Below are 23,148 nucleotides of genomic sequence, written 5' to 3' on the forward strand. Positions count from 1 at the left end.
CCTGCTTGTGTCCTCCTAATGTTCCAGCCATTCCACATGCACGGGTTACCAGAGCATCATCTTCCTATGAGCTCGGCCTTAGTGTGAATGTAGGACATGGATTGTAAACTCCATTTGTCTAACAAGTAATTCAAAATACCTGTTTCATTTTCGGTTGGAATATGATTAGAAATTTCTTCTTTATTGTTCAAACAATTAACTTGTAGAGGAGAAACAGAAAGATAAGGACAGTTATGAAGAGTTGTTGGCTATTGGGCCAGTGAGATGGCTCTGAGGAGACTCGCTGCCAAGCCTGGGGACCAGGAACTCATATTGTGGAAGGAACAACAGACCACTACAGGGTGTTCTCTCTTCCAGTGGCACACGCACAAACACACATACACATGGGAGTAAGCGCAGTTTTAAAAATTTATTTTCCCCTGTGTATGTGGTGTGTGTGTGTGTGTGCATGTTGATGTCTGTGTACACATGAACTTACATTTGTGTGCACATGTGGAGGCCAGAGGCCTACATCAGGTGTCTTCCTTCTCTCTCTCCACCTTATTTATTTTGGATTTTTGAGACAGACTCACTATGTAGTCTTGGCTGGCTTGGAACACCCCATGTAGACCAGGTTGGCCTCCAACTCATAGAGATCCACCTGAGTGCTGGGATGGAAAGCCTGTGCTACCACACCCAGCTACCACCTTCTCTTTTGAGATAGGGTTTCTCACTGAAACTCGGAGCTCACAGATTTGACAAGACTGGCTAGCTTACAAGGTTGGGGTCCTCCTGTCCCAGTGTCCTCTGCACTAGAATTACAGGCACAAGCCACTCTGCATGGCTTTTTTCCATGGGTGCTGGGGACCGGAACTCAGGTCCTCACGCTTGGTACAGGTTAGCACTTTGCTGTCTAAACCATCTCCCCCGCCGCTAAATTGCTGTTAATTTAAAATAGATTTGTTTTTTATTGGTGGATGTGTCACAAGAGTGCAGATGCCTGTTGAAGCGGATGGACTGAACCACATCCCCTGGAGCTGGAGTTGCAGGCAGCTGTGAGCCACCCGGTGTGGGTGTTGGGAACTGAACTCTGGTCCTCTGGAAGGACAGCCAGTGCCCTTGTCTGCTGAGTCACTTCTTCCACCGCCCCGGAGAGAAGTCTTGATGAGACATGATGTTACACCACCAGGGAGGAAGTGTAGGAACTTGTCTCCTAGCCCACTCACTAAGCCCAGCAGCCTGTTCATGAAACCCAGGAAGCCATGCTCGGCTTAGTCATAGCCACTTGTCAGGCCAATCCCAGATGCCTCTAGCGCCACTCAGTCATGAAGACTTGATATTCCAAATCGTTTGGTACAAACCATTTCAAACAGCCCTGGCTTGGCAGTGCCTACAGGAGCCAGGGCATTCAGTTGTTCAGAGCTTGCCCTACACTCGAAGCCCACCTGGGGACTGTAACATTTGTAAGGCTAAAGGTCCTGAGGCTAGTACAGTGACTGTAATATTGGAGGGTGACACTAAGGTTGTGCTTGCTGCTTACTGCTCCCATTGAAAGGAAAGCTGCTACTGGGCTCGGTGCCTGCCCATGGTTCCTATCCAGGTTGGGCAAAAAGACTCTCAGCTAGACTAGTGACAATACCTCATGAGCTACCTTGCTAATATCAGTTGCGTGTGGCTTTGCTCTATACATGCATTTGTCCCACACCATCTTCAGGGGTGGCGGGACCTCCAGATTCTCAAGCCCTTCACATGAAATGGGAGTGTTTGTATGTATTCTGGAAATTTCTCCGTGTGCTAAATCATGTCTCATTACAGAGCCTCTAGCTGTCTCTCTTCCAGGAATCAGGCAGGCATCATGTGGAGTTGATAAGCGATCCATGCCAGGACCTGACCATTCTTCCAGAGCTGTTCGCCCCCCACAACTGTGAACAAGCCCACCCACCCTATCTGCAGGCCCAAGACAGCCACTCGTCATAACTTATCTAATGCTTTCCCACCGTTGATTCCTGGGCTTGGAGGCTACCTCATGTTGTGTGGAGCTCCCCCAATCCTTGATCTAGAAACCCCTAAGATAAGGCATTCTCTGTCTAGAAACCCATAAGGGAGAGCATCCACATCCCCTTTCTAGATTCAGAACCTGTAGGAACGGGAGGGCATTCCATTTGTTATTTCAGAATTGAAGGCTGTCTCCCTGTAAGACTCATGCTTCCAGTGGCAAGAATATCTGCTGATATTCTTGGGACTGGAGGGGATTGACAGCTCTTCCCCTTCAGGACCCTTGATGGCTACCTTTCCCAGTGAAACTCGTCTTTGGGCCCAATGGCTTGCTCCTCTCCTTCAGGGCCTCACCGTGGCTGCCTGTGTCCATGGCACTGTAACTTGTCCTCATGAAATTCTTCTAAGACAATTCATCTCAGAGTTTTTTCAGTGAACCTGCAACGTTTTTATTTTTAGGACTTTTTAAGTGATATAATACTTAATTTAGCATGCAATACAAATAGTTATTATAGTGTGTTGTTTAAGGAATAATGAGTTTCCAGGTTCTATCACTGAGTGTTTGGCAAGTAAGGAGTTAAGCATCGTGGGTAACTTGGTACTGTCACTCTTCATGTTTGCCACACATCACTAGAATGGTATTCAAGGGAAGATGGGTGTTCCCTCTTACAAGTTGGGTTTCCTGTACCCTGTAAAAGGGATGCTCTCTGCAGCCAGGCTTCCTTGTAGAGAATCACTAGGATTAATTCTAAAAGCTTCTCTACCCACCTGGCTTAGGAATCAATAGTAAAATCCTATCTATAGGACTGGAGAGATGACCCAGCTCTTTTTTTTTTTATGTATATGAGTGCTCTGTCTACATGTATGCCTGCATACCAGACTAGGGCATTGGATCCCATTATAGATGGTTGTGAGACACCATGTGGTTGCTGGGAATTGAACTCAAGACCTCTGGAAGAGCAGCCAGTGCTCTTAACCTCTGAGCTATCTCTCCAGTCCGGAACCAGCTCTTAAGAGCAGAAGATCACCGTTTCTAGCACCTATGTGATGGCTACTAACCATCTGTAACTCCAGTTCCAAGGATCTGATGCCCTCCTCTGGCTCTTAGGCACCAGGCACACATGCGGTACACATACGTGTAGGCAAACATCCATTCACACAAAATAAAAATAAATACAAATCTTGAAAACACACACACACACACACACAGTGTCTACTTACCTATTTGTGCCAGTGGGTTTTGGTCTCTGAAGGTATTTGCCTTTGTATTTGTACTCAACCACATTCTGGTGGCCCGAGTGCTCTGATATGGGAGCTTGCTATATCCTGTCTCTGCCATTTCCTCTCCGACCTATGGGCTGAGCTTATGGAAACGCTTTTTCTTTGGTGTGCTCTCACTGAGCCACACCCCCAGGCTCAAAACAATTCTCTATGTTCTGTTAGAACCTTGGTGTCCCCCCCCCCAACCCCCAATTTGAAACTGGATTGTGCTGGGAACTTGAGGTAGTTAGGGAAGAGGTGCCCTGCAAGAGCCAAGTGTCTGGTCTTTACAGGGATCTGAGAAAACTTAGGTGGGCATGCGCCTGCTGAACATGCAAGAAACATGGGCACAAATACCCACTCCAAAGGGCTGTGAACATCAGAGCAGAGCACGGGCCCCTGGGCATGGCTCTGAGTACTGGTCCACGATGCTGCTGGTGCTGAGAGGCTGGGCTTGAGAATGCAAGGTTGCAGTGATGGAGTTCACTTATTCCGGGAGGGTATTTTCAGTTTTTGTCAACTTCTAAGCCATTAGTAAGAGCCATCAACTGAAACTATCAAGTAGTAATTAGCACTTAGTAGAACCCATTTGGGTCTCCAGCCTCTTTTCAAGTTCTGTGCTGGCTGCTGGTTATAGCACACTTTACCAGGGCAGGGGCTGGCAAGCCAAGCTTGCTGCGAGAAATAGTTTTGCTATTTTCAGAGGGTGTGAAGAAAAAAAAAAATCTCTCAACTCCAGGCTATCTGAGATGCCGAGGCCCACGAAACCTGGAACACTTCCCATCTGGCCCTTTGCTGTCCTGTTTTGTAAGGATCCCACTGTGTTCAATCATTGTAAATTAACCAAATTTGTTTCACCAGACAGCTTTCCCCTCCTCATCAATACGGAGTTCTGCTTCCATCTGCCAACACAAAATCCCACTATGGCTTTTTCCTCTGAGCTTCTGTGCAGCCCTTCAGACAGGGAAACCTTCCCTTGGAAGGCCTCAGATCCATTTTTGTTTCACATTCTTACCGTCCCAGTCTACGCTGAACTATCACTTCCATGATGGTCCCAGGAGGCTGTGCCCCATGACCTCTCCTAAGCTCTGCTGTCTGCATCCATACAGGCCACTGCACTCAGTCCCATAATAGCATGTATTGAGGGGGCCTGTGACTCAGTCTGTCATATGGTAAGGTCACCGAGGAGCCCAGCGGGTCCCTAGGGCACTCAGCTGTGTGAGGAGCCACATTGGAAGCAGAGTTGCCCCCAGTCCAGCCTTCAAGTAATGATGTCCACTGGCATCTCTGATGCCACTCTGCATGGACACGTGGTCCCACGCTGCTGCTGAACCCACAAACTTTTGCTATAATAAAGGCTCATAATTTCGAGATGGTTTTTAGGTAATTTGTTACACAGCCACAGATGGCTCCCATGTCACCTTCCAACTGGCCTCCCTTTCACACTGCTCCATTCACTGTAAGTTTTCCCAAATAATCCTGTCTTGACCTTTCCTGACTAGAGAGCCTTTAGGGAAGTTTAATTCCATTTATTTTTATTTTTTTGTTTTTTTTGAGACAGGGTTTCTCTGTGTAGTTTTGGTGCCTGTCCTGGATCTCACTCTGTAGACCAGGCTGACCTCGAACTCACAGAGATCTTCCTGGCTCTGCCTCCCGAGTGCTGGGATTAAAGGTGTGTGCCACTGCCGCTCGGCCCATTTGCTTTTATTTTAGAGAGGTTCCTTACTCTTTTCTGAGGACAGTACAAGTCCAGGCTGAGGTCCAGGCACCAACAGTGATGTGGCCGGCAGACAGCACTTGCTCTCCCTCTGAGCTGCCTCCACGCGGCACAGAGCTGGCTTTGTTCTATGCCACTCAGGGCACCATAAGTTAACATCATCAGTTCCTTGAGAATTACATTGTGTGGATCAATTTTGTTTTAAATTGTCACCTGTGTATGTGAGCAGTCTATGATGAATCTTTCCAGAGATTCAGATGAAGTACTTTGCACACAAAGAGCTGGGCCTTGGTGGTGCCTCCCTGTGATCCGAACACGTGGGGAAGTAGAGGCAGGAGAATCAGAAATTCAAGGCCAGCCTGGGCTGCATGAGGTCGTGCCTCAACAAACAGCTTTCATTATGGTCTCTCTAGGTGTACTTTTCCCCCTGTTGTAGCCTGCCTCAGGAGCACCCCTTCCCACCCCATCTCCATGCCCTGGGGACTCTGCCTCTTGGTGTGGACCCTGGTCCGCTAGCTCTTTCCCAATGCCCCTCTCAGCCGTTCCTCCTACCCCATCTCCTTTCCTTTGTGTTCCCTGCAGAGCCACCCCACATGCCTAGGATCCAGTGGGGTGCAGCAACAAAAGAACAGAATGCTCCCCCGCCCCAACAAAGGCAAGACCAGATATCCACCAAGAAGCACCTGGCACAGCACATCTTCACATGCCTAGGGTCCTAGTGTAAACCACAAACACTAACAGTCAAGACAGACAGGGAAGAGAAAAATCTCAGGTGCTGAAGACAAAGGTAGAAGAAATGAAGAGCTCAGTCAAAGAAAACCACCGGGCTGCAGAGATGGCTCGGCGGTTAAGAACACTGGCTGCTCTTCCAGAGGTTGAGTTCAATTCCCAGCACCCACATGGTGGCTCACAACCATCTGTAATGAGATCTGGTGCCCTCTTCTGGTCTGCAGGCATGCATACAGGCAGAACACTGTGTACATAATAAACAAAAAAACAAACAAACCTTAAATTAAGAAAAAAATCTGGCAAAAAACAAGGAAATCTGGAACACTATGAAAAGGCTAAACCTGTGAATAATAGGGATAGAGGAAGAAGAAAAAACTCCAGGTCAAAGGCACAGAAAATATTCGTAACAAAATTACAGAAGAAAATTTCTCCATTTGGCCAGGGGTGGCACATGCCTTTAGGTGGCAGTGGCAGGTGGATCTTTGTGAGTTCCAGACCAGCCTGGTCTACATAGTGAGTCCCAGGATAGCCAGGGCTATGCTATGTAGAGACCCTATCTCAAAAAACCAAATGGTGGGTGGGTGGGGGAAAGAATGCCCCAGTCTAAAAGAGGTGCCTATCAAGGTACAAGAAGCATACTCAACACCAAACAGGAGCAGAAAAGAAATTCTCCATGATACATAATAATCAAAGCACTAAATGTACAGAACAAGAAATAATATTAAAAGGTATAAGGGGAAAAGACCAAGTAACATATAAAGGCAGGTCCCTTAAAATAATACCTGATTTTTTTTTCTCTTTTCCTCTCCTTTCCTTTCCCTCCCTCCCTCCCCCCCCTCTTCCAATACAGGGTTTCTCTGTGTAGCTCTGGCTGTCCTGGAACTCACTCTGTAGACCAGGCTGACCTCAAACTCACAGAGGTCTGCCTGCCTCTATCTGCTGAGTGCTGGGGTTAAAGGTGCCACCACTGCCCAGTGAACCTGATTTTTCCATGAAGAGACTGAAAGCCAGAAGGGCCTAGATGCATGTTCCACAAATTGAGAAGAGACCACAGATGCCAGGCCAGCCTACTATACCCAGCAAAACTGTCAACCACAACTGATAAGGAAAGAAAAACATTCCAAAATAAAATCAAACTTAAGTGATTTCTATCTACCAGTGTAGCTTTATAGAAGGCACTAGAAGGAAAACTTCAATCTGAAGTGGTTAACTACACCCAAGAAGACAAAAGAAACATAATCCCAGAACAGAAATCAAAAGGGGGAAAAACCAAATCCATAACAAAATAACAGGAATCAATACACACTACCCAAAACTGTTCATAGTCTCAATTTCACAATAAGAAGACACAGGCCGGGCGGTGGTGGCGCACGCCTTTAATCCCAGCACTCGGGAGGCAGAGCCAGGCGGATCTCTGTGAGTTCGAGGCCAGCCTGGGCTACCAAGTGAGTCCCAGGAAAGGCGCAAAGCTACACAGAGAAACCCTGTCTCGAAAAACCAAAAAAAAAAAAAAAAAAAAAAAAAGAAGACACAGACTAGCAGACTGGATTAGAAAACAGGATCCGCCGGGCAGTGGTGGCGCACGCCCTTAATCCCAGCACTCAGGAGGCAGAGCCAGGTGGATCTCTGTGAGTTCAAGGCCAGCCTGGTCTACAGAGCGAGATCCAGGACAGGCACCAAAACTACACAGAGAAAACCTGTCTCGAACTCCCACCCCACCCCCCAAAAAGAAGCACTACTACAGCTCAAATAGCATATGGACCCTCACACACAGGTAAGTGTGTAACTTTAATACTCCACTCTTGCCAACACACAGGTCATCAAGACAAAAATTAAACAAAGAAAAGATGGCATTTATGTCATAAATCAAATGGACCTAACAGACATCTACAGAACATTCCACCCTAAGAGTAAATAATCTACATTCTTCTCAGCAGCTCATGGAACTTTCTCCAAAACTGACCACATACTAGGACACAAAGCAAGTCTCAAAAATATAAGGAAATTTAAATAACATCCTGTATCTATGTTAAGAATAAAGCTTGAGGGGTTGGGGATTTAGCTCAGTGGTAGAGCTCTTGCCTAGCAAGCCCAAGGCCCTGGGTTTGATCCTCAGCTCTAAAAAAAAAAAAAAAAAAAAAAAGACAAAAAAAAAAGAATACAGCTTGATATCAACAATAACAGAAACAGCAGGAAGTATACAAACTCAAGGAAAATGAGCCTAGTCTAACTGGTCAATTCAGAACCACCACCTTTTCTCGAAGGACACGTGAACATTCTCGGCGATGACAGCTGAGACCTCCTCATGCATACACACTCTCCCTTCCCTCCCCTTTCTCTGGGGCAGATGGGGGAAAAGCCATGTCTGAGCAAGTGGATGCTTACAGTTAAGGGAAGCGGCAGGGCCAAGGCTGCTGTATGGCAAGGCCAAGCTGCCCAGGCAAACTTTAGACCCATGATCCTCCTGTCTCCACTTCCCAAATGCTGGGACCACAGATGTGTTCCACCATACCTGGCAATTACCCCTCTAGTCACCTGCTGCCTAACAGTAGTCACTGAGGGCAGAACTGTTTTTAGTTTTCTTACATGGTCCTTGGGGACTGTATTTTTAAAGTGTTTGTAAATTGCTGCTGCAAGCTTTATAACCTGCATGATTTCTAACAGCTAGTTAGTTCCTGGAAGACATCACCATTTTACAACAGGAACTCAATAGAGAAGGTATGATGAAAACCATTTTATTTTTCCCCTATATAAGTTTTAAAATAAAATGCCAAGGAGGAGGAGGAAGAGGAGGAAGAAGGAGAAGAATAAGAATAAAAATGAGGAGGAGGAGAAAGTCTCACTGTGTAGACCAGGCTAGTCCTGCAATAACAGAGATTTTCTGCTTCTGCCTCTGGAATGCTGGGATTAAAGGTATGTGGCATCACACCTTGTGGAACACATTTAGCACTGTCGTTTATCTTGGACTGTCAGCAATACTTTGCTTACACACATGGGAAGGGAAGCCAGGTCAGAGACCAGTCAGTACACAGACCAGTACACATTTCTTCATGGTCCTTCAATGTGTAAATTTTTTGTTTTATTTTAACAAATAGCAATGTAATTTAAAACTTTCATGATTCCTATATTCACCTAAACTCCAGCCCTCTATTAGTAGTTAGAAAAATAAAAACCTTACAAACTTCATAGTGTTGAGTTCATGGTACTAACCACACATTTCTTCAACACAGATCATTTTTAGAACTACTGCAATAACAACTTTCTGGTTTAATTTGAAAGGGCTGAGACTTGAAATCTAGTAATTAAGTCAATGTACAAATCAATTATTTAATTTTTACTTTTCTTGAGAGAATTAATTCCCACTGCCGATAACAAATGTCTTTCAAATATTAATGAATATGTTACAATATTTACAAGCATTTTTACATACTCTGACCTCATGGTCTATGGGAACTGGTGCTCATGCCTGGAGGGGTCAGGAAGGGACCATATCCAGATGTGTTCAGGAGAGGCATCATACTCTGGGGTCAGGCATAACAACTGTGAACTGGAACAGCAGCACAGCAGGGAAGGAAGCAGGACAAAGGGCCTGCAGATGGAGGTTACTGGGGACAGGAAGCTGACCACTGTCAGCCAGGACTTCTAAAGCAAGCCGCACAAGCTGAGCCAGCTCTGGAGTGCTTAGCCTATGGAATCCTAGCTTATTATGAGTGCTGGGGAAGAAAGTCTGTCCTGTAGCCAAGGAGGAGTTAAACACACACATCTGTTTTGGTGTTCCTCGAACAACAGTAGTTTTATTCTACCATTTCCACCATGTCATGTGCCATTTTTCCACCCCTTCTTGTAGGTTGTTTTACTGAGCATGGCATATACTTGAACTCTTTAACACACTTGGCAAATGTGCTGAAAGATTTACATCCTGATGCTCTAGTAAAAGTGTCCACAATGCCCAAATCACTATGCACAGTACTATAAGCCTGAAGGAATGAGGTCAAATCCATGAGGTTTACTAGGTCATTGATTTGTGAATGGGAATGAAATTTTCACTTGGGGGTGTGGCTCAGTGTCTTCTGTGGGAAGTCAGACAGTAATTAGTCACCGTTTTACAGAAGCATGTTACCCTAGACGCATGCTTATAAACCTACACAAGGACCTCCATTCCTTCTGCCGTGCTCCCTTCCAGGAGGTCAGGCTTGTTTTGTTCTGGTTTTAGAACTTAAAAATTTTAAGAGCAGTGTAAAGTTCAGATGGTCTCAGGGGAAACTGTGTAACTGGGATTTACACAATACAGCTTTTACAGCTCTTAAACAAGTCTTAAACACAGCCGGAATGTAGTTGGTAAGGGTTTTCTGGTGGCCCACTTCTACATGCAGTACAGAGGAACTACTAACATGCATTACTTTAGTCAATTGGTAAAGTTTATTTCGTCAGTATAAGTAATTTAAAGCCATTTACTAAACTATAAATTTCAATGCATTAGAAATGACTACTGGAGCATTTCTGAGGTGTCACTGTCAATTTAATGTGGCAATGTTACTTTATCTTGATGTTGGTATGAAATGCAACTGTCATGCCTTTCATCATTAAATGGAGCTGTCATCAGTGGTGTGTGAGAGTGCTTTTTAATAGCTTTCAGGAATTACTGTGCATGTGCCATAACTGATTTTCCAACCATTAGTGGCAATCTGACTGACTGGTTATTTCTAAGCATATGGAAATGAGGGACAGCCCATGGCATGTGTCACAGGAACTGAGGAATTTCAGGTGCATAACACTACCTGCCAACTGCCCTTTGTCAGAAACTTAGGAACATTTACAAGACAACTAGTGCAAAAAGCATCCAAAAGTTATGCACGGCAGCAGGTTAATTTTCTTGAAAATTTAAACAGCCAGGATTTTTCTTTTAAAATTCATTTATAAAAATAAACTTCAGTTTGAGACTCAGGTACCAAACTGTGGTTAATTTAGTCACAATGGCCACACTAGAAAGTTATGGAAAATGTTGCTAAAACCGTATGAGATGTAGCTCTTTTCTGTGGCACCCTCTGCGGTCACAGCCTGTCACAGTTTATCAAAACACATTTAGCTGCTTGACAAAATTTTAGTCTTCCTTTTTCCTCAAACGTCCACAAAATTTTAATTCTTAAACGTGTGTTATAAAACTTTCCAGAACCATATACATTCACAACAGGGAATGAGGGCCCTGTAAGCAGCTCAGGGACAGTGAGGCATGGTGCCTGGGCAGACCAGGCAACTCAGGGAAGCGGCTACCTGTCCGGCCCACTTGGATGTTCTGCACTGGATGCAGCCAGAGCCCCAAAGTAGGAGAATTATCAGCAAGGCCTTCAAGGTTTGTGCTGTGAGACAATAGCCAACCTGGCCCACCCCAGGGAGCCGGTGTGTGGCAGGGCTTTGGACCGTTATATACATGGATAGGAACACTGTCAAGTGGAATGCCAATATGACTTACTGCTTACAACTGTGCTAACATCAACACTCTGTCAGACTGACTTCACACACAAGCAGCTTTTTGCCTTAGGAAATTATCTGAAGAACATTGAGAAACTGAACTCAGGAAGTTTCTGGCTTCCCTATTCACATACACAAAATCAATCAAGTTTTAGGCTTTCTGAGTGCAAATGAGCAACTGGCTGACCTGCCTCGTACCATCGAGCGATCTGAACACAGCCTTGAGTCTGTCTGTGCCACAGGTGCAGCACAAGCCTGCCCTGCTGCAGATGGAGCCTGTCAGGTCAGACCCCGGGAAGAGTCCTGCAGCACGGATGCACTGAAGCGCCTCTGGACACAAGAGCAAAGGGAAGGCACAGGGCTCAGATCTCATTGATAGTCCTTTCTGAGGGGCAGTACTCCGAGGGGCCTGCCGAGGACATGTAGAAAGACTGTGTCTTCCTTTTCAACCGGGCTCTTTTGTTGGCCAACACCAGGCTGCGCCGGCTTGAGCTGATGATTTCAGAAATGAACTTTTTGCAGTCTACACAGACCTCCATTGTACTCCAATCCTCCATGAACTCTTTGGGGAACTGGAGTTCTTCATCTGATTTGTCCATCGACTTCGATTTTGAGGAAAACCTGCGGGGAATACTAAAAATATTTAGTATTCATAATAGTTCAACTGCAATATTAAGAACAGGTAAGAGAGCCAGGTGGTGGTGGTGCACACTTTTAATCCCAGCACTCGGAAGGAAGAGGCAGGTGGATTTCTGAGTTCAAGGTCAGCCTGGTCTACAGAGTGAGTTCCAGGACAGCCAGGGCTACACAGAAAAACCCTGTCTCAAGAAAAGAAGAAAGAAGGAAGAAAGAAGAAAAAGGAAGAAGACAAAGAAAGAAAATAACAACAACAACAACACTACTACTGTGGGGTGGGGTGGAATTGGAATTGCTCTTCTGCGGGACCTGAGTCTAATTCCCTGAACCCACAGGAAGCTCTAGACACATGGGATCTGAAGGCCTCTTCTGGGCTCCACAGGTACCAGGCACATAAGTAGTTGACAGATTTACATGCAAGCAAAACACCCATATGCATAAACTAATAAAGTAATTAAAAAATCAAAAGAAGTAACACTGGAGCTGGGAAATGGCCAGCAGGTAAAAGCTCTTGCCCTGCAAATGTGAAGACAGGAGTGCTGATACCCAGCACCCATGTGAAAGCCAAGTGGGCTGGGGGTTAGCCCATAATCCTAGCACTCAGGAGGCTGAGTCAGAAGACCCGGCAGCAAGTGGCCAGTTAGAGGGAGCTCCAAGTTCAGATCCAGTCTCAATATATGAGATGGAGAGTGACTGAGGAAGAAACTGAACGTCAACTTCTGGCCTTTAAATGCACACTCTGTGCCCACACACATAAACACTCAAAACCAAAACAAAGCCAACAGCAAAACCCAATACTGTGGCTAGGGAGCTGCTTAGCTGTTCAATGGTAGTATACGTGCCCAGCATGTGAAGGCCCTGGGTTCAACCCCAGCACCACAACAAACAAACAAACAAACAAGAAACAAGGAAAATGAGGTAACTGGAAATTTTCATCTCCTGTAGAATTTTTGGAAAATAGGGTGTCCAGGTATTTTCTTGATTACCATATCATAGACTGTGGTTTGTTTGTTTTTTTGTTTTCTGAGACAAGGTCTCTCTATATAATAGTCCTGTCTGTCCTGGAACTTGTTCTGTAGACCAGGCTGGCCTTGAACTCACAAAGATCTGCCTGCCTCTGCCTCCTGAGTGCTGGGATTAAAGGCATGCACCTCCACCACCTGGCATGGACTGTCGTTTTAAACACCTAAATGACATATAAATACACGTTGCTAACATCCTACTGAATCCTTCTATTGGTTCATGGTCTTTGTCCAAGGCCCTGTGTTCTGTATCATTATCAATCAACTTTAGGAGATGGCAGATAGTAGTAGGTCAGACTATAGGAAGCTGAAGTAACTTATGTGTCTTGTCCTGAGAAAACACCTTTTACCACTCTTCTTATGGTACCCAATGTGTTCACTCATCCTCAGCAATCCTATTTGAGTGACTTGCTAGGTGGAGCCAGAGAGCTGAATTATAATCATAATGTTTTCAAAACTGAGGTAACCAGAGACCACCTAACCAGCTATTGTTATCAGCTAACTACTTCCCAAAGGAGAAAGCAAAAAGGAAGACACAGTGGGTTCAAAGTCATCAGTGAATGGGACAAATGCCCTGGTCAACTGATGACTGTCCTGGGCTTGTCCCTGTCCCATCGGTGCTTACCAAGTCCCAGGAGGGCAAGTCAAGGCTCAAGGCTTCATAGGCCCAGGTTATGTACTATGCAAAAGGCTTTCTTACCCCACAGCCCAGAGTCAGGGATCTCTTGGACCTGCTAGCATGTGGCCTGAGTGGACTTTCCCTTTCTGTTAAGGGCAGTCCTGCCCTAGCCTGTACTGAATGCAATGGTTTGAGACTCAGTTCTGGCATAAAGCTTCACCTCTGCCTTTACATAAAGCAAGTCACAGATACAAGAGATGTTATAAACCCAAGTGTCAATGGATTTCATTTTCAACTAGACAAGGAGGAAAGGAAGACCAGACTGGAAAAACAAGGACAATGTTTTTATAGACAGCACCTCAGGAAACACAGACTGCCCTCACTATGTAACTAAGGATAAAATGGAATTATTTTTTAGATTTATTTTTATTTTATGTGTATGAGTGTTTTGCCTACATGTATGCATGTAGTGCCTGTACAGTCCAGAACAGAGCACCAGAACCTCAAGACCTGGAATTACAGTTGTGAGGCCTCATGTGGGTGCTGGGCACTGAACTTAGGTCCTCTGCAAGAGCAGCAAGTGCTCTTAGTAGTTACTGTGCCACCTTTCCAACCCCAATGACTTTCTAATTTTCCTGTCTCCCTCTCCCAACTGTTGGGATCATGGCCCACCTAGCCTAAAAGTCAATTTTAAAGATATCTTTTTAAAGGTATAAAAGTTATTCCAAAGTATAATGAAAACAAAACTATGTTAAAATATCTTTTAAGTAACTAGGTATTACCAACCAAAAAGTACCTTGGAGGAACTTTGGAGATTTGTGCAAACGGAAACTGTATTAAAAATCACTGAAGCAGCAGCATGCGCTGACCACACCCTAGCCCTGGCATGACCGCCCCAACCCCAAGTGTTACGTCTTCAGAGGATGCTCTTGAAGATCCAGGTCCCTGCTCACCTGGCGATACTTCGAAGTGGCCGATGGTGACTAGTGGAGGGCTTTTCTGACCTTGTACAACTCTCCCCCCTCTGCAAGGCAGAAGGCCCCAACGAGAAGATAGGTAGAGTAGAATATGGCTTGGAGGGCAGCCGCATCTGTTATCCGAAATAAAAGTGAGAATGAGCTCTAGGATGGGCAGGGTAGTGAGTAGATGGATGCACTGGTAATTTCATTGAGTTAAGCTTACCTTTTTACAACACTGTGAGCACACGGGCCTGTGTACAAAACAAGAAGTGTTACTTGGTGGGACACAGTTGATGCAGGTGAAGCCATAGTTTTTTTTCCAGGTTCAACAACAGTTCAACCCACTCCTGAAGAAACTGCAGTGCCAAGTGATAAGGCAGGCATAGGGCAAAGCCACAGAATGGGTCCTTTCTAATTCCACTCTCGAGTGGGAAGAGGATGGAACAAAAGAGTACCTGGCATTTCTCTGTGGCTGTGGGAACTCTACAGTGACAAAAGCCTTACCTCTTACAGAACTGACAGGTGTAGGACCACGTGAAGAAGGAAAACCTCCGGGTTCGGCAACAGAAGCAGAGCTAGGAAATACAAAGTTAGAAGGAGAAGAGAAATGGGGTCAACCCTTCCTGGCTCCCATGGTGGATCTACTTCCTGGTCATCTAGGGGATGTTTCAGGTATGTTTGCGGACAGAAGAGGACGAGAACCCAGAAATGCTGCTTTTATGCTTGGCTCTGACACATAACCCAGTTCTATGTTTAATGACAGTTCTTCAAAAGCAACAAAAGATCACAGTGCTCAAGCGTCTCATGGTCACAGGATCAATTCTGAGGAAAGCTAACTCCCATTCCTCAGACATGCTTTCTTTATTGATCCTTGGAAAGCACAACTCAAGGGCACATGGCTTTAGGAAGCCATGCTACTATCCTTTAGGGTCGTTTTTAAACCTTCTTTTAATTTTGCCAAGGGAGAAACAAAAAAATCCCCTCTTGTGAATAAGGAATAGCGTAGAATACAAATATCTCACCTCCTAAGACCCCTAAAGTCCTATACCACCTGGCTAGCACACAGGCCTCTTAAGAGAGCTCGCCTTGTACAGTTCAACCAACTTTAGACAGTTCTACCTTTCCTTTTTTCAGGGCAGTGTAGACATCCTTATACTGTTGGTACTTTTCCAGCTCCGCTTTCACCAGGACCTGACGAATATGCATCACTTCCTCCACAGTGAGAGCGAGGCACTCCACTGGGTAGCAGAATTCCTCCTGAAATTCAAAGTGCCTTGTGAGTAAGGAGCACCTGCCCTGCTCTGGAACTGCAATGCTCCCTTAAGATCAGACACCTGGTTAGTAGCTTCAGAGGACAGGATTCCCATGATCACTGGGGCAGAGCTGGCTCCCTCTGGGGACCACATCACTCCTCAGTGCACCGTAGAAAACAGGACCATGACCGAGTGAAAAGATGCAGCTAATGCATGAAGCTCCTCACATTGGGTCAGGTATTTCTGCCTTCGGGAGAGCTCTGTACCAATGGTTGAAATCTTGAGAAAACATTGTCATTCTAAACAAGTTTGTGTCACAGAAATGTGTTGTGAGCCACACTCTACTGGATATGAAGCAAATCTACAATGTGGTCCTGTTTTCAAAACTGGTTTGTGGTACCCAGAACAGCCAAGTGAAGGTGGTTAGTACTTTATACGGACAAGCATTACGGAGTGATCAGTTACATCAGCACACTTTCAAAACTCCCTACACACTTGGAGTGGAACCGCAACAGGAAGTGGGAGCACGGACAGCTTACAGCCTCCCAGGCCCATCGCTCCAGCCTCCCAGGTCTTTTCACCAACTGCTGAATGCACAGTCAGCACAGATGGAGACAGAGCCTTGCATGATAAATATTTATGTTGGCTTCTTATGTTAATGGCCTCCTTACAAACAGCTGTGAAAAATGTTGATGTAACTGATCCACTGAATAAGAGCCTCGAACCATCCTTTCTCCATCCGGTGCTGTTGATTGGTGGATCTAAGAGAAAGACAGAACGACTCTATGCACTCAGGCCCTGCCAGGCTTCAAGGGGCCATTGTGGTGCCTTGACACTGAAACTCAATGTTCTCAGCACACACATTACAATTCACTCCCACACACCACGGCACTGCTCCCAGGCATTCTGGAACCAAATAAGCCAAATGAGAAAGCACATGACCATGAGGGCAGTCAGTTTATGGAGTTTTAACATTCAGTTCTGTCTTTCAATCAGAAAGAAACAAAAATAAATCTAGGTTGCAAATTTGACAAACATTAGCATTTACTAAAAAACTAGTCTGGCTCACTTTGCTTCAATTCAACAGAGAATCTGCTTAAGCTAACTTAGGAAGGCCGGGTTTGCTTTAGACCGCTTTGGAAAGAATCCACTGAGTCGTTAAGATGAGGAACTTCTCAGTAGTTGGGGGCTAGGGTTTGCTGAAGTAGATTGCGTCATTTGCTCTGAGATGCTCACAATGGGCATTCAAAAAGAGGCGTTCATCACAGTTTCCCTTTGAGTGGGAACAGCTTTCAGAGATTTCAGGATTAAGCACTGTGCTCAATATGTACTTATTTTTTTTACCTGGAGAACAGAACAGTGTCATAGGGCCAATGAGCCACCTTTGTGAAAGTTAGGCCATTTCAGCGGACTATTAAATTAGTGGTGCTGGCTGAACATGGGTCTTCTGATAATTTCTCTAGCTCAATTTTTGTCGGAGAAGTTTTTTTGTTTTTTTTTTTTACCAGTATTTAATAAAAGGTAGCTAATAGCTAACTATGACAAAAATGCTAAGCTGCAGCAAAATGCTGTACTAATCTAACTAGGCAAGCCTTGGGACCCCTGGGTCCTGCAGCTCCCTGGCGGGGAGGTGCTGTCACTTGAGGATAGACTGCCACACAAAACAAGCTCCCAGCTGTGCCTCCCTCTCCGCAGTCTAAGTGGCAGAACAGCTTCTTGTTCTGAAGATACCTTCAACTTTCTGCTTTGAACACACTTGTAAATTCAGTGCTTCACAGAACACTCTAAGAAATCATGGGGTGTGCTTATTTTCTTAATTCTTTTTAAAAATTTCATCCAGACTACCCCTTGGGAAAAATAATTTCTATCAGGTCAAATGCTATTGTTTTAACTCTGGAGCTTGCCAAAGGACAACAAGACTTTAATGCAACATTGTGACTAGAATAGTTTTAATTGTTTTTCCATTTGGCAGTATTAATTCAAAAATCTCTAAAGCCAAATCAAACTGTAACAGATTTTATGCTCCAAGCTGAGGAGCATCCCAGGTCCTGAGACAAGAGAATGCCTTGCCCACATGACCCTGTGTACCGTCTCCTGCCATGGGTTCAGTGGGTTGGGTTAGGCCAGCCTGACTCCATCACCCTTCTTGCTCTATGTCCTAAAGTAACTCAAAACACGGGGGAAAGCAGCAAGTCTTTGACAATGGGGCCAGACATGCCACAGCTTTCTTACATGCTCACCAGTTGAGTTTTACTGAAGATTCTGGTTATAGTTTAATCAGACAAAAGGGGTCAGAATGAGGCAGCATGGAAATTAGAGAGCAGAATGTGAAACTCTGGTTATCAGTTACTGAGCCACAGAGAAATGAGAAGATTGGTCTGTCTGTCTGTCTGTCTATTCTCATGTGGGCATGGGGCACATGTGCACCACAGTGCACACCAGAGGCTGTGCACACCAGAGGACCACTTGTGTTTCTCTCCTTCCATCATGTAGGTCCTGAAGATTGAACTCAGGCTAACAGGCTTGGTAGGCAACAAGTACCTCAACCTGCTTGGCCACTTTGCAGGCTCCAAGAATACAGATCTTTTATATAACGCCTTCAGTTAAAAAGAAACTTAAGACATACCAGTAGCAGATGTTTATAAACTATCCAAAGGGAGGCCAATTTAAATAAAAAATAGGACTTGCATTTAATCACTCATCTCTTTAAATTCTATTTTAAAAACTGAAAGTGAAAATTTTTTAAAAGATTTATTTAGTTATTATGTATACAGTGTTCTGCCTGCATGTATGCCTGCAGACCAGAAGAGGGCACCAGATCTCATTACGGATGGTTGTGAGCCACCATGTGGTTGCTGGGAATTGAACTCAGGACCTCTGGAAGATCAGTCAGTGCTCCTAATCACTGAGCCATCTCTCCAACTCCCTTGCTTTTTGCTTGAAACAGTCTATGGACTTCATGTGGATATTTCTGTTTGAGGGTGTTCATAATAAAATGTCAACACGTAGCAGTAAGAGGAATTAAAGAGCCACCTATTTTGTCTAAGGGGCTAGTCTGAAGTCAGGTGGAGTGATGGACACAAGATGGGACACAGAGCTTTTGTGACAAATGACAGCGTTAGGAACATGCTCACTGTGCCTTATGTCCTTTACATTCAGATGAGTAACAAAGAACCCAGCTGCTTGTCTGTCATGGGCTTGTTTCATAACACAGATCCTTGAAGAACCAGGCCCCTGCTGCTCTCTACCATTGGGGAAGGGGTGAAGGAGTCAATATGGTCTTTCAAAAACATTCAAATGATAGTAATATATTATTCTGTGAGGAAAACAAATCCCCCAAAAGTGATAAAATGAGAAATAGTAAACAAACGTTTTGAATAGCTATCGGTAAAAGGAAAAAACCCACTTCTCTTTCTGGAGGGGGCTGGGCATGTGGCCACGGAGCTGGTGATGGAGTGTAAACAAACATCAGGAATGCACCTGCTCCTCTACAGGTGGAGCAGGCTGTCTGTCCATGGTGACCATCAGGGTTTGCCAGCTGTGTGAGCAATCAGCCCTTCCCAGGCTCCAGTGGCGGGAGACCACTTGGCCTTCACAAGGGCGTTTGCACAGGAATCAGGAGGAAGCAATGCCCTGCTGACAGTGAGTCACTCCCAGAGCAAACCCCCACGGGCTTGCTAGCTGATGCTGCATTTTGAGTCTGTTGTCCTTTCAGCGACTTTCTCCTCCAGTGAGATCACAGCATGATCTAGACTCCTACACAAGCTTGCCATCAGCGATCAAAAGCAAAGTGCCCATGTGAGCGGTTAATTCTCAGAGTGCAGTAGCTGAGGTATCACCGTCAGAGACACAGAGAGAGAGTAAGGGATCCCAGAACCAGCAGAAAGAGGCCAACCTTTGAGGGTTTCCACCTGCTGGTAAAAGCTCTCTCAAACAGATAATACATAGCCCCTGCTACCCCAAACATGGCTGCTTCAAAAGGATGAGAGCTCAGCAGAGAAGCTGTTTGTATGGTAGAGAAAAGTGGTCGGAAAGGCGTCCTGGGCCATACACTGGTTATCCTAGGAACCTGAACGATGGAAGGGAAAAAGAAAACAGCAGGGGGAAAGAAAAGGAGAAAATGCTGAACAAGTGACCTACAAACATCAATTACAGACTGTCAAAGAAAAACACAACAAAACAACACGTGGATGGCAATGGTCCATGCTGACATCCCATTCATTTTTCCACGTCAGGAATCAACCAGGAAGCCACACCGAGGGTCACTCAGCAGACACTTAGGGCTGTTCCAACTCGGTGGTCTGTGAGCTGTGAGCACTCTGATTCTCTCAAATGAGGCTGGTTGAGATGCAGGGTAGAGTTCCTGGCTCCTGTGTCCACAGCCCACCTGCCCCTGCCCTGGGAAGGTCCTTAAAGACAACTGCGTTTCCCTTGGATGGGCAATCAACATTAGTAATTTGACCAAATGATGAAAAAGTATTCCAACATAATAAAATAAACTTTATTAACAGCAAAGACAATCCTGCCATTTTCAGTTGAAGAGATAAACACGAAACTATTCCTTCTTTTCTATAGTGCAGTTACCATTTTCCACGACTACGCCTTTAAGAACATCATTTACTGAACTAGAGGACTTCACCGTCAGTGATCTCTACAGATTCGCCAAGCTACCAATGAGAAGCTACTAGTGAGAAAGGCTACTGTGTGGAGGAGGCCTTCTTCCTCTCAGCTGGTGCCTCGGTGCACTTAAGGAGCTGGCCCCAGCATGACCTCCTTCCCTGCCTTTTAACCTTCACTATCTGTGTGGGCCAGGGCCCCCTTCTCACTGCCTGTTCCCAAGACCCTCCCTCCTCAGGGAGTGCATACAGTTTTCTTTTTTTTTCTCCTTCTCCACCAGGAGCTCACAGTCCAACCAAGCATAAGCCACAGTTCACCTCCATCAGCTAACAGTCTTTGTGTGGCCTGCACGTGGCTGCAGGGCTTGGTGTCATTTATGTTATGAGGGCAAACTACTTTGTTGTAATCTAAAGCTCCTTTAGCTTCATAATTTTCTTTTTTTGGCGGGGGTGGGGGTGGGGGTGGGGGGTGGGCGGGCGGGCAGGGAGACAGGGTCTCATGGAACCCAGGAGGCTGACCTCAAGGGTGACCTTCAACTTCTGATCTTCTTTGCCTTCCAAAGTGGTACACACATTACAGGTATGCACCATCACATCCACCTGTGTATTTTAGTAAAGTAAAAATTTGTCCACACTGGTTAACAGCTTTTGGATTTTAAATCTGAGCTTATTTTGCTGAGTTATTTTCCTGCTGATAGGCCATTAACAAGGCTCCATTTCACCACAGAGTAGTTTCTGTCTTTGAAACAGGTTCTTATTCTATAGCCCAGGTTGGTCTGGAACTCACTATGTACCTCAGGCTGGCCTTGAACTTGTGGTGACCCTCTAAATGTTAGCATTACCAAGCATACACTATGTCAGACAAGAGCAGTGGTTCAGTGACTATGTAGAAGTTAGAAAAATCTCATCAAAAAATGGCCATCACCCCATGAATTCTTTAATTGAATTATTTTGGAATAGAGGTGACATCAAATGCCAGACTCTAAGCCCTGCTCACACTTCCCAACTATACTGACCACTGTTTCCCTTCCTTGAAGGAAGGACATTTGTTTGCTGTCTCATTTGAAACACTTATGACTCATTACAGGTAAAGATGGAGCCGTAAGCATGTTCATGTGACTTTTATTCTTGAGTATTTGAAAGAAAACATTAGCTATTAGTTCAGTGGTCACCCTTCCTAATACTGTGACCCTTTAATACAGTTCCTCATGTTGTGGTGACCCCCAACCATAAAATTATTTTGTTGCTACTTCATACCTGTAATTTTGCTACTGTTATGAATCGTAATGTAAATATCTAACATGCAGAATATCTGATATGCGACCACAAAGGGATCGTGACCCACAAGTTCAGAACTGCTGTATTAGACTGTGGGTGGAATGTTGGCGGACCCCTTGCATCTTCCTGTATTTTGGAAGCTCATGAGGGAAACCAAAAGGATGTCTGCAGGCGTCTGTTGCTAGATCAATGAACTTTTCTGTGTGTGCTACCCCACTGAAAGGAACGGTTAGCCGCTGTTAAACAGCTGAGACAGCCGCTCTGGCATGCACTGTAGACACACTAAGAGCAAGGGACAGCTCATCCTCTTTCGCTCAGACAAAACAATCTACTCAGTCAGATTACGCTGAGAACTTTTTGACAACTTTGAGTGGATTAATATCCTCTAAGAGAAAAAAAAGCATTTCTTTAATAATAACTCGTTAACAAAGCTTTTGAAAATGAGTACTCAAAATAAACCAAAGACTGGTCAAGTGTAGCCAGAGCCCACTTTCTCTAGGTATTAAGCACATAGATGTTAAAGTTCACGCTAACCTGTGTGGGCTTTTCTCCTTTTCATTTTGAAAACAAGCTTACTATTCCTCCCTAGACATCTCTGTTCATCCTTTGGTACTTACAAGAGAGCGTGAGCTCTGCCTGGACGGCGGCAGAAACTGCCTCACATTCGTGGGTGTTTCCTTTTCAATGGAATGGCGCCTCTGGGGTGGTTGCCGTCTCTCTGGCTGGGGTGTTGACGAGATGGGCAAGAATTTCGGAGGCTCTAAAGATTTAACCAAACAAATGAACTCTCTTAAAAAATAAAATCTTGGATTCTGAATTTTCCAACAGATAACCTTTTGCACTGTGCGACATCATGGTATTCAAAGATGAAGGACTTATTTCAGTGGAGAGCTATTTTTAAGACGGCAGCTCAGAGGAAAGAGACAGAACTGTTCCAAAAGTTGTTTCTAGATAAACTTCCTACAGAAACAGCAAGGAAAATGGGGAAAAAGTTCTATGCTTTTACTATCCATTCAAGTTCACATTAAAACACATTATGATTAGCCTTAAGATCTGTATGTGGGCCCCCCCCCCCAAAAAAAAAGCCGGGCGGTGGTGGCACACGTCTTTAATCACAGCACTCGGGAGGCAGATGGATCTCTGTGAGTTTGAGGCCAGCCTGGCCTACAGAGTGAGTTACAGGAAAGGCTCCAAAGCTAAAAAAAGATCTGTATGTGCAAATGACCTCATTTTACTTTCCATAAGCCTTACAACTGACCTCTCTGTTCCTATTTTAAAAACACAGAAATAGTTGGGCATGGTGGCACACACCTTTAATCCCAGCACTTGGGAGGGAGAGGCAGGCAGATTTCTGAGTTCGAGGCCACCCTGGTCTACAGAGCTAGTTCCAGGACAGCCAGAGCTACATAGAGAAGCTCTGTCTTGAAAAACCAACCAACCTTTGGTGATATATTGTGTACCCTAATAAAATCTGCCTGAAGATCAGAGAATAGAACAAGCCACTAGATTAAACACAGATGCTAGGCAATGGTGGCACACACCTTTAATCCCTGTACTTGGGAATCACACGCCTTTAATCCCAGCACTAGGAAGGAAGTAATATGGCTGGGCAGAGA

At 45.0% G+C, this 23,148-nt stretch overlaps 1 protein-coding gene across 5 annotated transcripts in view; it reads right to left on the reverse strand.

Annotated features, from left to right (window-relative positions):
• Positions 1 to 8,737: 8,737 nt before the first annotated feature.
• Positions 8,738 to 23,148, reverse strand: part of Spire1 (spire type actin nucleation factor 1) — a 125,538-nt gene continuing 111,127 nt past the window's right edge. For 3 of the 5 annotated variants that reach the window (XM_052742381.1, XM_052742380.1, XM_052742382.1), the window contains 7 exons: positions 22,150 to 22,292; positions 19,534 to 19,707; positions 15,505 to 15,642; positions 14,890 to 14,960; positions 14,609 to 14,636; positions 14,380 to 14,516; positions 8,738 to 11,770 (listed from right to left, as the gene is read on the reverse strand). In XM_052742381.1, the coding sequence (XP_052598341.1) occupies positions 11,512 to 11,770; positions 14,380 to 14,516; positions 14,609 to 14,636; positions 14,890 to 14,960; positions 15,505 to 15,642; positions 19,534 to 19,707; positions 22,150 to 22,292 (950 nt within the window). In that variant the 3' untranslated portion in view covers positions 8,738 to 11,511. The remainder of the gene's footprint in view (positions 11,771 to 14,379; positions 14,517 to 14,608; positions 14,637 to 14,889; positions 14,961 to 15,504; positions 15,643 to 19,533; positions 19,708 to 22,149; positions 22,293 to 23,148) is intronic. The other 2 variants (XM_052742383.1, XM_052742384.1) reach the window with 1 other exon arrangement.

The sequence above is a fragment of the Peromyscus californicus genome, unplaced genomic scaffold, assembly GCF_007827085.1.
Source record: "Peromyscus californicus insignis strain IS unplaced genomic scaffold, ASM782708v3 Scaffold_17__1_contigs__length_78620276, whole genome shotgun sequence".
Lineage (NCBI taxonomy): Eukaryota > Metazoa > Chordata > Mammalia > Rodentia > Cricetidae > Peromyscus > Peromyscus californicus.